Here is a 12,830-nt window from a genome sequence, read left to right on the forward strand (position 1 = left end):
CAGATCAGGCTGTACGAAGTCACTTCATCTTTACAGGACTGTAAGCTGTCGTCTGTGAGGCGTGAGCGTGTTTGTTTTAACATAGTTCACAGTGGAGAACAGCTGCTGACATAATGTGGATCAGAAGGTCCATAACTGGCCTACCTGGGGCTGAAAGTCTCGATAAACGCACGGCGTTTCGGCGGGTACACCAGCTTCCGCGAGTGTGATGCTTATTTTGAGCGATGAACAATAATAAAATATAATTTTATTTTTATATTTCAAAATCACAATAATCTTCCAATTTAGAACTACAAGTTTAAAAAGAACTAAACACAAATAAAATACACTTCAGCTAAATATTTCTAATTAATTTTCCCAAACCACGCGGAGCCGCAGTATAAGGACTAAAGAGCCGCAGGTTGCCGACCCCTGCTCTAGTGTCAATTATGTCGTCAGTTATATCGTTATTGCAAATTTTCAAATGTATATCGTGATAAATATTTTTGGTCATATCGCCCTGCTCTACTGTGTAGTGACTGTACTGTTAGCTCCTCCAGAACAGCTTAAGTATGGCGTTATTTTTGTGCCTGAGCGCAAATACAACATTTTTTGCAAGTGCACATGTTGCATTTTGAGAAGAAAATTATTTTCAGCGAAGAAAATTGCTGCCTGCAAGAAATGTATTTCAGTGTTTGCTATTCTCCATACTCACACAATAACAGCCCCTCTCGCTCAGATCTCTGCTCTGTGGACGCTCAACTCTCTACACCATTATAAGTGTGCCACAAAACACGCTCCAAAATGTAGTTCAATCCATTTTCAGTTAGTATGTTGAATTATTCTATTTAATAATCTATTTTATACTGTAGACGAACTGGTAAACTTCTTCAGGCCTGGCCCTTTGTTCAGCACAACAGACCAGTCCACATCCAGTCCAAAATTTATCTTTAATTCTTAATTTGTGAAGTGGTAACCAGATAGTTGCATTCCTCCACGGCATGAAGAGAAACCAAAAACATTAACTGTGTGTCACTTTTTTGCCTTTTTCTGCAGTTCCAGTAGAGACACTAAAACCCAGCAATCAGTGAACTGAATAGACCAAAGCAATCAACAGAGAGCTGACATTTAAGGTGTTCATGGGTTGATTTGGTGCTCCTGTTGTATTGAGTCAAGAATAAGGTGAAATATTTTACTAATAACTGGTAAAATATTCCACCTTAAAAGCTGCTGGGATGTACTGGTTTGACATTAGCAACTAAAACTCGAGCATAAACAATAATAGGAACACTCCTGTTTCAATCATCTGGTGTCTTTATGTAATAATGATAATAATCCATCAGTATTTTTACAGCGTCTGATCAAATCCTGTTCTGTTAAACTTTCTAATTGTATATTATACAAACTCCACGCTTCTGTTTCAAAGTAAGAGCGCTTCAAAAACACTTCACTTCTTAACTGGACTTACACCGTGACATTTTCAGGAATGTGTGGCAAACATAGATTTACCTTAATGGTATCTTAATAATGGTGATGTACTTACAAACGTGTGCAGTGGTTTGTGTGTAAGTTTTGAAGACTCTCATCATAATTAAGGTTTTGTAAGTGAGTGAGACGGAGTTGTTATTCAAACTTTTAGATAGTTGTATCCACAGAAAAAGAAATGATCCGACTCCGTGAGCTGAACTTAATTGTGTGTAAACGTATGTATTTATGTGTGGGTGTGGGCACATGCTTGTGAGTACACACCAATCACTGTACACGTCTGTAACCCTTTTGAGGCACATTTCTCTCCATACTTGAGCTTTACTGATAATCACCATTCCCCCCCCCCCCCTTTTAGCCAGCATGTTAAAAATGCCCCCACCTGCAAAAATTCAGAGTCAGACTGAAATCTACATGACAACAGTTCTGCATGCAAAGAAACTCAAAAGACTGTGATCACCTTTTTGCCGGTCTGTTTCCCATTTTGACTTCCGTGTGATCGTAGATGGCCGTCATGCTGCCCCACCCTCACTTCACTTCTGTCCTAACAGACACAGACAAATCATGCACAGACACATAAACATGGAGAACATTAGGACGGCTTAAAGAAAAATAAAAGGAAAAAAATTATATAAATTTAAACCTGCAACCAGTGATGACAGAGCGCTCGCACACCACTGCACGTCTGGGCGCACTGCGGTTGAGCGTGCTGCAGGTGATTGGCTGTTGGGTCGTTTATGTAATGATTGCCATCTATGCCCACTAGATGGCGATAGAGATACTTACCCGTATGTAATGCTGATATATATCATGCATGAAACTATAAATGAAAATTTCATGTAGACTGGATGATGTCGCCATACTCAGACTCCCATCAAGCAGGTAAAGTTTGGGACAGACTGGTACAATGCTGATATACAATATACAGAACACAAATATATAAATATTAGGGGTGCAACGATACTCGTATCAATATTGAACCGTTCGATACAGTGCTTTCGGTTCGGTACACATATGTATGAACAATACAAAATTTTTGATTTATTTTATCAACTTTTCTTCTGACGGTGCTGTCTGTGTTGAGCGCTCAGTGGATCTGCGCTCGACAGTGCAGCCTAGGCGGAGTAGTCGAACACAGATTCACTGAGCGCAGGGCAAGCTAGCAAGACAGAAGTTAAGCTCGTTGCAACATGGCAAATTGAACCTCCCCCACCCTCATTCAGATCTGGCGTTTGGAACTATTTTGGTTTTCATGTGACGTATGACCCTGAAGGTAAGCGCGTCATGGACTAAAGTAAAACAGTATGTTGGATGTGCCACGCAATGCTCAATTACATTGGTGGGAACTAGTGCGTTAGTGCAGTTAGCTCGTTAACGTGTTGGCCGTCCAACCCCACGCACGGGGCGATCCGCGGTAGCTCGTTAACGGAGATTTGCCGTGTTGTGGCGTTAACGTCATTTCAGATTAACGCTGACAGCACTAGTGGGAACACAACGAATATGACTGCACATTTACTCCGACATCATCCTAGTGCAAAGACAAGTGGAAGCAGACAAAAACAACAAGCACACATGCTACAAACTTTAGCCGAGTCATTTAGACAGCCGTTAGCACATGATTCTCCTTATGGGGACCTGATATGTTTAATATGCTGCTGAGAATATAGCCCAGGAGAAGCGTATAGTATAGCTTTTATTTTGAAAGAGACATTTCTCTGTAATAAACTCTCTTTTCCAAAGATGAGTGATTTCTCCATCAGAGAGATTTATTTTATTACTTTGTTGTTTCAGCAACATTAAATTTAAAAACTGTACTTTTGAGTTAAAATATATATTTATAATTTTAATAAATGACAGATTAAAAAGGCCTGAACATTTTTTTGTATCGAACCGTGACACCAAAGTATCGAACCGAACCGAACCGTGAATTTTGTGTATATTACCCCTAATATATATGTGTCATATGGTGAAAGGTCCAAGTTTGGCATGCTGCTACAACCACACCCTTACATGAAAACTCAAAAGCTTCACAATATAATGTCAACATCGTCTTAAGACTGTATTCACCAAAGATCATGTTGATCTGATTAACAAAGTATTAGGCCCAAATATGGTGAAAGGTTTTACCAATATTACTGTTATTAGCAATATTACACTAGGAGATATTCCGGACAGTAAGAGAGAAACAAGGATCTGGGATCCACGTGGCCAGACTCAGTTGTAAACAGAGGGTCTGACTGTGAGGTGTGGTGAGGTTTTACTTTGTTTGAGAGAGAAGACGAGGCAGTCTTCGGAGACTGGGTGAAGGTCACTTATGCAGGGATAAAGATCTGAACTGAATTTGGTCGTCGTTGAGGTAAACTCTGAACAGCGCATGAATCCAGGTAGCAGTGACCATATCTGTAACGGAGCATGAAAATAACAGAAAGATCCGAAGTTAGAGGTAGACAGCATGAGGTCGAAGATGGATGGGAAGAGAAGTTTAAAGTTTAAAGAAGTTTAAAGTGGTAGTGAAATTAATAAAAATTGATTTCAGTCCAGGAGCAAGGCTGTTGATAATAACTTCTTGGAAAAGGCTCATGAGCTCTGCAATGCTGGGGTTTAGATCTCGAATGTTGTGGCCAAAAATCTAGGGACTTGCATCGGGACTGCCTCTGCATGAGGGCCGAGGCTCTGAATGACGAGACAGGGAGACAGCGGTGGAATTATAACGGATGTGTTCTGTTCTGAGTAAGAACTGGTGGCTGACAGCTTCATGATTGAAGGGGAATTTCTTTGGCCTTTGTTAATTGGTCTACGGTGGCAAGGTTGTCTCAGTGGATGGGAATGGATCTTTTTGACCATTCATGGCTCCATAAAAAACCCGCACTGAACACTAGGTACATTTTCTAATAATCCCAAAGTGTAGAGCTGAATATCCTCAGGACAGCTGAACATGATAAAAGAAAGCGATTCCATTCCAGTTGGTGAGCAGAAGTTACCAGACTTGCCGTTCAGTTTCGGATCTGTCCAGAGTGACTGTGTCAAGGAGTGATGGTTAAAGTGCAGCCTTGTGGATTTTTGCACAGGGCAAAGTTTAGGTGTCCTAACAGGTGAGCAGCTGCTATTTAGAAAGACAGGAAACAAGGACGTTTTGAAAAAGGAGATTAATTTGATTTCGTTTTTTAAATGGGTAAAGAAGCCTGGAACTGGATGATAACCCGTGAGTTGGAGGCGACGTGGAGGGAGATATAATCAGGAAAACAAAGATGGACCAAATATGGCAGTTTATGGTTGTTGGAGAGAATCCAACATAGGCAATCATTCAAGTCTATATATTCTCAATGACGCCTTATACAACCTGTTCTAGAGAGGCATCCTATATCATCGTCCTGAGCGCATTAACTCAGAGTAAAGAGGGTGTTCACGGTCAGCAACAATAAACCGCACCTTCCTTTAACAGCCTGATGAGTTTATCCAATGAAGTTTGTTGCTGATTAATATTTTTCCAGCAGTTCTGACGATCCTGTTCAGTTTGTTCTTAATTGCCCGATACGTAAAGCTATTAATGACTTCTGGTGACTGACTTTAAAATAGAGCACTTTAAAGGAATTTAGTTACCCAAAGTGCTTTCCAGTTAGAAGACGGCGACAATAAAATACAAAAACACATATCAAATAAAGAAGACAAAAAATACAAAACAGAAAAATAAAAACACAAAATGTACAATACATAAACTTAAGTCTTAAAAAGGGTACAAAAGATTAAGATTGATGAAAAAACTGACTAAAACTATCTAGACGCTAACAGTAGTACTCACACTGAAATCCAAAGGTTTTTTTTAACCTCCTAGGACCTGGCGTCCACATATGTGGACATCACATTTTGGGACATCTAGACCAAAATACTTAATTTTTCTCTACAAGGGCCTGATGTCCACTTACGAGGACATTATGCTGCCACTGTGCTATCAAAATTTGAAACAAATGTCCTCATATGTGGCTCTCATTTTTCTCAAAAACAAAAATTAGGTAAAAAAAAAAAACAATAGGTAATTCTTTGTTTTTACATTCTTTAGGTCCCAATCAACCCAAAAAGCAAAGAAAAATTAAAAATGCATGCCATGAAAGAGTTTGGGTCTTAGGAGGTTAAACATGATTTAACAACTGCAACTGCTGGGGCCAATCTAACAGGGACAACCCATTCCACAATCTGGGGACCAAAAACTCTCAATCCACCCAGTGTTTCAGTCTCCACACAGGGACAGCAAGTATAATGAAGCACAAACATAATGAGGTACATTTAAAGTTTGCTGAACAACGTTTAGACAAGCCTGGGAAACACTGGGAGAGTAGAGTCTGGTCACATGAGACCAAAACTGACCTCTGGATGCCAGAATACACCCTATGTTTGGAGGTGAACGGCACTGCACCCCAAAAACACCAAACCAACAGGTGGGAACATCGTGATGTGGGGCTGTTTTTCAGCACACAGCACTGTGATTCAGAAGATTAAAGGATGAGTGGAAAAACGTCCTGAGAGTCTTGATAAAAACCTGCTGCCACCTACCAGGATGATGAAGATGAAACGAGGGGACACTGATGCCAAACACAGCAAACTCGGTTAGTTTCAGAGAGACAAACCAAAGCTGCTAGAATGACCCAGAACCTTCTGGACTGTGGAAGCATGGGTAAAATCACACCTGTCACTGTGACTAGTTTCTGCATACAGCAGGCGTATTGAAGCCAACAAACGCTTTTGTACGACGCATTGAATCCATTTCAGTAAACATGTTCGATACTGGTTCCCTCTGTCGTTTCTCATTATTGCACATAATTTATGGACATCAACATCGTTGTTGACGACATCTATTGAAAATTTAATGTCAATAGCACTTTTATAAGTATAAAAATTGGTGATGTGTTCAATACTAACTTTACCCACTGTATATTACAGATATGTATTGCTGTCTGATACGGTTCATCCAAGAAATATATGCTGTAGTTTAACTGAGTGAAACCCATGCATCCCATTATTGTGTTCCTTAGCACCCATACAGTTTATGGATGCAACTTGCTGACTAAATATGAGACGATGGGATGGCCCAGACAGTATCAAAGAGGGATATCTAGCTTCTAGGCATGAAGAGTGAAGCCAACACACGAGTGTCTTAAACTCACATTCTCTTTAGAAACCGCTCTCTGGTTGTGTAGATGGGAAAATGTCTCTCAGCCCTCTGTATCTATGACCTTTGGTAAACATTTTCCTGTTGAGTTTGTGGGTCCAGCGCTAGCTTGGGGTCCACAGAGCATTACGTCCCTTTTTGTAAATAAGAGTAATTTTCTTATTATGACCATCTTTTATTTATAGTCAGAGGATCTGACTATAAATAAATGCTCTGTATGGACCACAGCTGTTACTGAGAAGCTACTGCATACTGTAAAATGCTCTAATTTTCCGTTAGTTACCTGTAGTTAGCCTGTAGTTAGATATAAATAGAAATAATAATAAAAGATTATGGGAAATCCTGAACAGTGTTATAAAACGTGGGACTGGACAAAAGAACTATCCCAAGTATTTCATTTGTAATGACCGTGAAGAATACAATATGGATGTTGTGGCAAATAGTCTCAATGAATTCTTTGTAACTGCTGGACCAAATTTAGCAAGAACAATCACTCATCCTGGGAAAGCACAGGAAAAACCGGATACACTGATAGACAGAAATCCATATTCTATGTTTCTCACAGCTGTTGATGAAAGTGAAGTTTTTGAAATTGTCAAAAAATGTAAAAATCAGAAATCTTTGGATTGTAATGATATTGATATGATAGTGGTTAAAAGAGTCATTGAGGCTATTATAAAACCATTTACATACATCTGTAATTTATCATTTCAAACTGGTCAATTTCCAGACAGAATGAAAATAGCAAAAGTTATACCTTTATACAAATCTGGAAACAAACACCATTTCACAAACTACAGGCCGGTCTCTTTACTACCTCAATTCTCAAAAGTTCTTGAAAAACTGTTTAAAAACCGACTGGAAAAATTTACAGATAAACATAAACTACTCACTGAGAGTCAGTACGGATTCAGATCAAGCAGATCAACATCATTGGCACTATTAGATTCAATAGAATACATCACAAATTCCATAGACAAAAAGCACTATGTGGCTGGGTTATTCATAGACTTGACAAAGGCATTTGACACTATAGATCCTGATATATTAATAAGAAAACTGGAACGTTATGGTGTCAGAGGGGTAGTTTTAGATTGGGTCCAGTGTTATTTAAGTGACAGAAAGCAGTTTGTGGAAATAAATGGTGGTTGTTCCTTATGTATGGACATTGCTTGTGGTGTACCTCAAGGGTCAGTTTTGGGTCCAAAATTCTTCAACTTGTACATTAACGACATCTGTAAAGTGTCCAAAGTATTAAAAATGGTTCTCTTTGCTGACGATACAAACATTTTTTGCTCTGGTGATGATCTGCAGAATTTATTGGAGGATATGACTAATGAAATAAGTAAAGTGAAGTTCTGGCTTGATAAAAATAAATTATCATTAAATTTGAATAGATCTAAACTTATGTTATTTGGAAATAGTAGTTTAAATACAAATGCAAAGATTCAAATAAATGGTGTTGATATTGAAAGAGTCAGTGAAAATAAATTTCTGGGGGTAATAATAGATGAAAAACTTAACTGGAGAGTTCACTTAAGATATATTCATTCCAAAGTATCACGTAGCATTGCAGTACTAAACAAGGCAAAACAGGTATTCGACAGAACATCACTTCATATTCTATACTGTTCACTGGTTTCACCATACTTAAGCTATTGTGCAGAGGTCTGGGGCAATAACTATAAAACCACATTAAATTCACTTTTTACTCTTCAAAAAAAAGCAATTCGAATCATCCACAATGCAGGTTATAGGGAACATACAAACTCACTATTTTTGTAGTCTGAAATATTGAAAATTGACGATCTAGTGAAATTCCAAACAGCACAAATTCTATTCAAAGCAAAAAATAAAGAACTGCCAGGAAATATTCAGAGTATGTTTTTTTTTTAAAAGAAGGAAGTTATAATTTAAGGGGTTTTTGTAACTTCAAAACAATGAAGGTACGTACTACAAGAAAAGGCTTTTGTGTTTCTGTTCATGGAGTGAAACTATGGAACAGTCTGAATATGGAATTAAAGCAATGTCCAAACATAAAACTGTTCAAAAAGAGTTATAAAAATATGATCTTCTCGAACTATAAAGAAAAGGAAAATATTGAAATTAAGTGAATGTCTCTATTTAAAAAAAAAACAAAAACAAAACAACTCATGATGTGATATTATAGTATATAGTATATCAGAAATCTGTTCACTGTTTTTATTACAAATTATATCAGTAAGGAAGCTGACTAAATATTAACTGATAATTTATGGCAAAGGGGTGGGATTAAATAAGTGTTTACTTCTTCCCACTCCCTTTCAACATGTAAATTAATAATTTTTTTGTATGTAATTTGTACAGTATTTTTTTTTCTTATTTTCTTTTCTAAATGTACTTGTATATTGTTCACATGTTGAAATAAATTACTAATCAATCAATCAATCAATCAATCTAGTAAATGAACAAAGTTCAGACAAAAATAACATTTTGAGATCTACTCTTGCAGCAAACCATGTGTTTGAATTAGACAGAGGTTCAAGAAGCGGATGTTTTCAGCCACACTGATAAACAAGCAGCAAAGCTGAATGGGGGGAAGAACAGCCCACAGACAAAAGACGCTTTTTGGCTTCAAACATAAAGCTCACATCACACAGGGCAGGTTTGAACCTATATGATACCGGTTACTGCGGCAGAGCTTCAACAGCTGGTGTTATATCTGCTGTGATCATCAGCAACATTTAAGCCACTTCACTGCGTCTGTTTGCCGTCTAACGTGAACAGTGTTGAGCGGTTTTATGGCTCTTTGCAGTCCGGATACGTCGAGGGGAGCAGTGACTTCCCCGGACTGGGTGAGACTTCTTCCCTCCGCCTGTTCGGGGACTTTCAGTCAGAGACCGCATTGCCATGTTACTAATAAACCGAGGATGGCATCAGTTACGAACTTGATACGAAAACTGGAGATAAAACCGTGAATTACCAAGACCCCCTTCATAACGTCTGAACACAGAAGTGATCGGAATGAAGTGAACAACCCGAGTTATTTACCTCAACGGGCCAGCTGTCCGTTAGCGGGAAAACCGGGAGATGAAGCAGGAGAATTGAAACCGGGAGAGTTACGATTCCTTTAGCGAACATAGTCCATTCATGTCAGGGACCTACTACACGTCCCCTCCCTCCTCGTTACCTCCGGACCCTCCTCGCTCCTCTCCTTGTGCCCCACTTCGACCCCCCTTTGAAGTAGCTACGCCTTCTGCTCCCACTCGCACGAACACGCACGCACGTGCACGAACACGCACGCATGTGCACACTCGTCTGCTCATAGCACAACTCTTGACCGCTACGTGACATGAAGGCAGGGGCGTTTCCATGAATTATACGTCGGGGTGGCGCAGGGAACCTAAAAAGCGAGGAAATGCAGATATCTGTTTGGAATAATACAGTGTAAGGATGTATCCAGAGGACGCATATTCTGGGTTTTCTGTAAATAAAACCCAGCTCTTCTCTCAGTTACAGCTGCTTTGGTGTTAATGAAATTAACAGGCGCACTACAGGGACAACCCCCAAAACAGGAGTGTTTTTATAGCGGGAGGGTGGGGGGCCATTGACAGTTTTTCCCTTCTCATCTTTTCTGACTGTTTTTCACTAGTTATCCATTTGGTTATCCAGTGTTACTACTGGCTGCATTAGGTGATACTTGGAGCCTCCAGAGGTTGCAAAAATAGTCGACTCTGCCTGGATGGCGCATCAATATGTGCCGCTGACACAAGGCTTGTCTCTCACCACAGTCAAGAGCATAGGAGAAAATCCAGGAGACAGTTACTCCAGGAGAGCTGAACAGGGCAGTCAAAGGCTACGTTCACACTGCAGGCGAAAGCGCATCAAATCCGACTTCTTTGACCCTCTGTGACCCATATCTGATCATGGTGTGACAGTGTGAACGGCACAAATCCGATATTTTCAAATCCAACCCGGGTCATTTTCGTATGTGGTCCTGAATCCGATATATATCTGATGTTTTAGAAAGCTGCTGTTTGATGGTCATGTTAAATCCGTCTTTTACGTCACTGACGCGAGACAAAACGCCAATTATCTGCGCCGGAGAAGACATCGTGAACGCTTCCTGGCCATCCAGTGTAGATGTCAGTGAAACTGTTTGGAAGACAACGTTGGAGAAACGTGAACATTTTATTTGTTCTGTATAATCTGCAGGTTCTGACAGAAATCTGCAACTATCCTTTGAAGCACCGCTCCTCTAAAACAGCAATAAGGATCATTATTAGGCCAAATGTAACGTCCGTCAGTCAAACATACTGTTGCTCTGGGTCTAAACAGAGCGCGTTGTGTGTGATGCCTTCTTTTGCACATGCGGGCGCTTTGAGCGTTCACACTAGAGCGCGTTTGATGTCACTTTTTATTTGTCGTGTGAACGCGCAGACAAAAAAATCAGATTTGATCAAAAAATCTGAATTGAGCATTAAGACCTGCAGAGTGTAGCCAAAGGTCCTTACCTCATCAGCAGGACCTTCCTGCTTCCTTGTGCAAGGAGAAACAGAACCAGCACTCCCAGTCCTACAAAATTACCTCCAGCAGGCACTGGCATGAATGTCTCTGACCAAACAATGTGGCAGACATAGAAGGGTCTGCAGAAGCTGTGGAGAACAACATATGGCTGTAATATCATTCAGAATGACTGGTTTGATGGTGGGTCGGTGATGATCTGGGGAGGCCATGGAGAGATGCAGAGCTCTACACGCTGACTGCTATTAGCTATTGTGATCTCTACTTTCAAGATTAGGCTTCAAACTTTCCTTTTTGCTAAAGCATATAGTTAGGGCTGGACCAGGTGACCCTGAATCCTCCCTTAGTTATGCTGCAATAGACGTAGGCTGCTGGGGGATTCCCATGATGCACTGGGTGTTTCTTCTTCACTCACTATGTATTAACAGACCTCTCTGCATTGAATCATATCTGTTATTAATCTCTGTCTCTCTTCCACAGCATGTCTTTATCCTGTCTTCCTTCTCTCACCCCAACCAATCACAGCAGATGGCCCCGCCCCTCCCTGAGCCTGGTTCTGTTGGAGGTTTCTTCCTGTTAAAAGGGAGTTTTTCCTTCCCACTGTCGCCAAAGTGCTTGTTGGGGTTTTCTCTGTATGTTTTATTGTAGGGTCTACTTTACAATATAAAGCACCTTGAGGTGACTGTTGCTGTATAAATAACACTGAATTGAAGAAAATGTCTGATACTGTTGGCCTTAGCGGAGTCCTACCAGGTCTCCAACAGAAACTGTGATGTCCCGCAGCACAGACAACAGTGTGGGTAATTTTCTCCTTCATTCACAGCAAAGGTTTCCATGTGTCCTGCCCCCTGACACTCTATCCAAGCTGCACGTAAACCAAACGGTTCTGACGGTGCATGTGAAGTGGACTATTGGATGATTTTACATAGTTTGACTTTACATAATTTGTCCCTGTTGTTTTCCAGCGCTCGTGCGGCTTCTTTATGGTTATTTATTACCTTTTAATGTGTAATGAAGGTCTTCTTCATTGCTTGGCCAGATTAACATACATGAGTAATCATGACATTTGTATAAAAGATGACAGTCATAGAAGAAGTCTGGCGTGTTTTTATTGGTTATTTGTCTTCAGGTTCTTCTTGTTGGCAGTCCTTCAGTGAGTGCTGGTTAATGTCTGCCTAGGTGGGAAATATTACTTTAATATTTACCTGATGTGCATCCGTAGGTAGGAGGGCCAAATTATATCCTAACTGAGTATTCTGGTGACAAGATTGTGTCTCACGTACATTTTCTCCCTGCAGAAAATCCTTGCAGTTTTTAGTTTGGTTTAGCAGGTAACCCCAGATGAGGTTATGGTCGAGGGTTAGCAGCAGTGCACTGACATCAGAGGCTGCTGGAACCATGTCCCACCACTGGGCTGCATCGCTTTATTATGTGTTATGGTTTGGCATTGTTAATGTTGGTGAATACACACATGGTCGGTCTGCAGCTCATCTCTGCCTCAAGCCTCCTGGTTTAGCCCCTAACATGATTACAATTAGCGCTGCTCTTCTTGGCTGTCTTTTAGTATCTCTGTGATCATTTTGTTCCTACTTGTCAACATTTTGGTGTCATTTTGCACTTTTTTTTGCCTATATTGCTCCTCGTTGTAATTTTGGGTGATTTTCTATTTTCAAAAACGAATTCCCCTCGTTTTTTTAAT

General features: G+C 40.1%; 1 protein-coding gene across 1 annotated transcript in view; it reads right to left on the reverse strand.

The window, feature by feature from the left end:
* The window catches only part of LOC146498580 (ADAMTS-like protein 2), a 31,948-nt gene extending 22,072 nt beyond the window's left edge, over positions 1 to 9,876 (reverse strand). The window contains exons 1-2 of the mRNA XM_085140095.1: positions 9,659 to 9,876; positions 1,925 to 2,008 (exon numbers count right to left, since the gene is read on the reverse strand). Coding sequence (XP_084996221.1) covers positions 1,925 to 2,008; positions 9,659 to 9,748 — 174 coding nt within the window. The 5' untranslated portion in view covers positions 9,749 to 9,876. The remainder of the gene's footprint in view (positions 1 to 1,924; positions 2,009 to 9,658) is intronic.
* Positions 9,877 to 12,830: the final 2,954 nt, after the last annotated feature.

This window comes from Neolamprologus multifasciatus, chromosome 18 (genome assembly GCF_963576455.1).
Source record: "Neolamprologus multifasciatus chromosome 18, fNeoMul1.2, whole genome shotgun sequence".
NCBI classification, from domain to species: Eukaryota; Metazoa; Chordata; class Actinopteri; order Cichliformes; family Cichlidae; genus Neolamprologus; species Neolamprologus multifasciatus.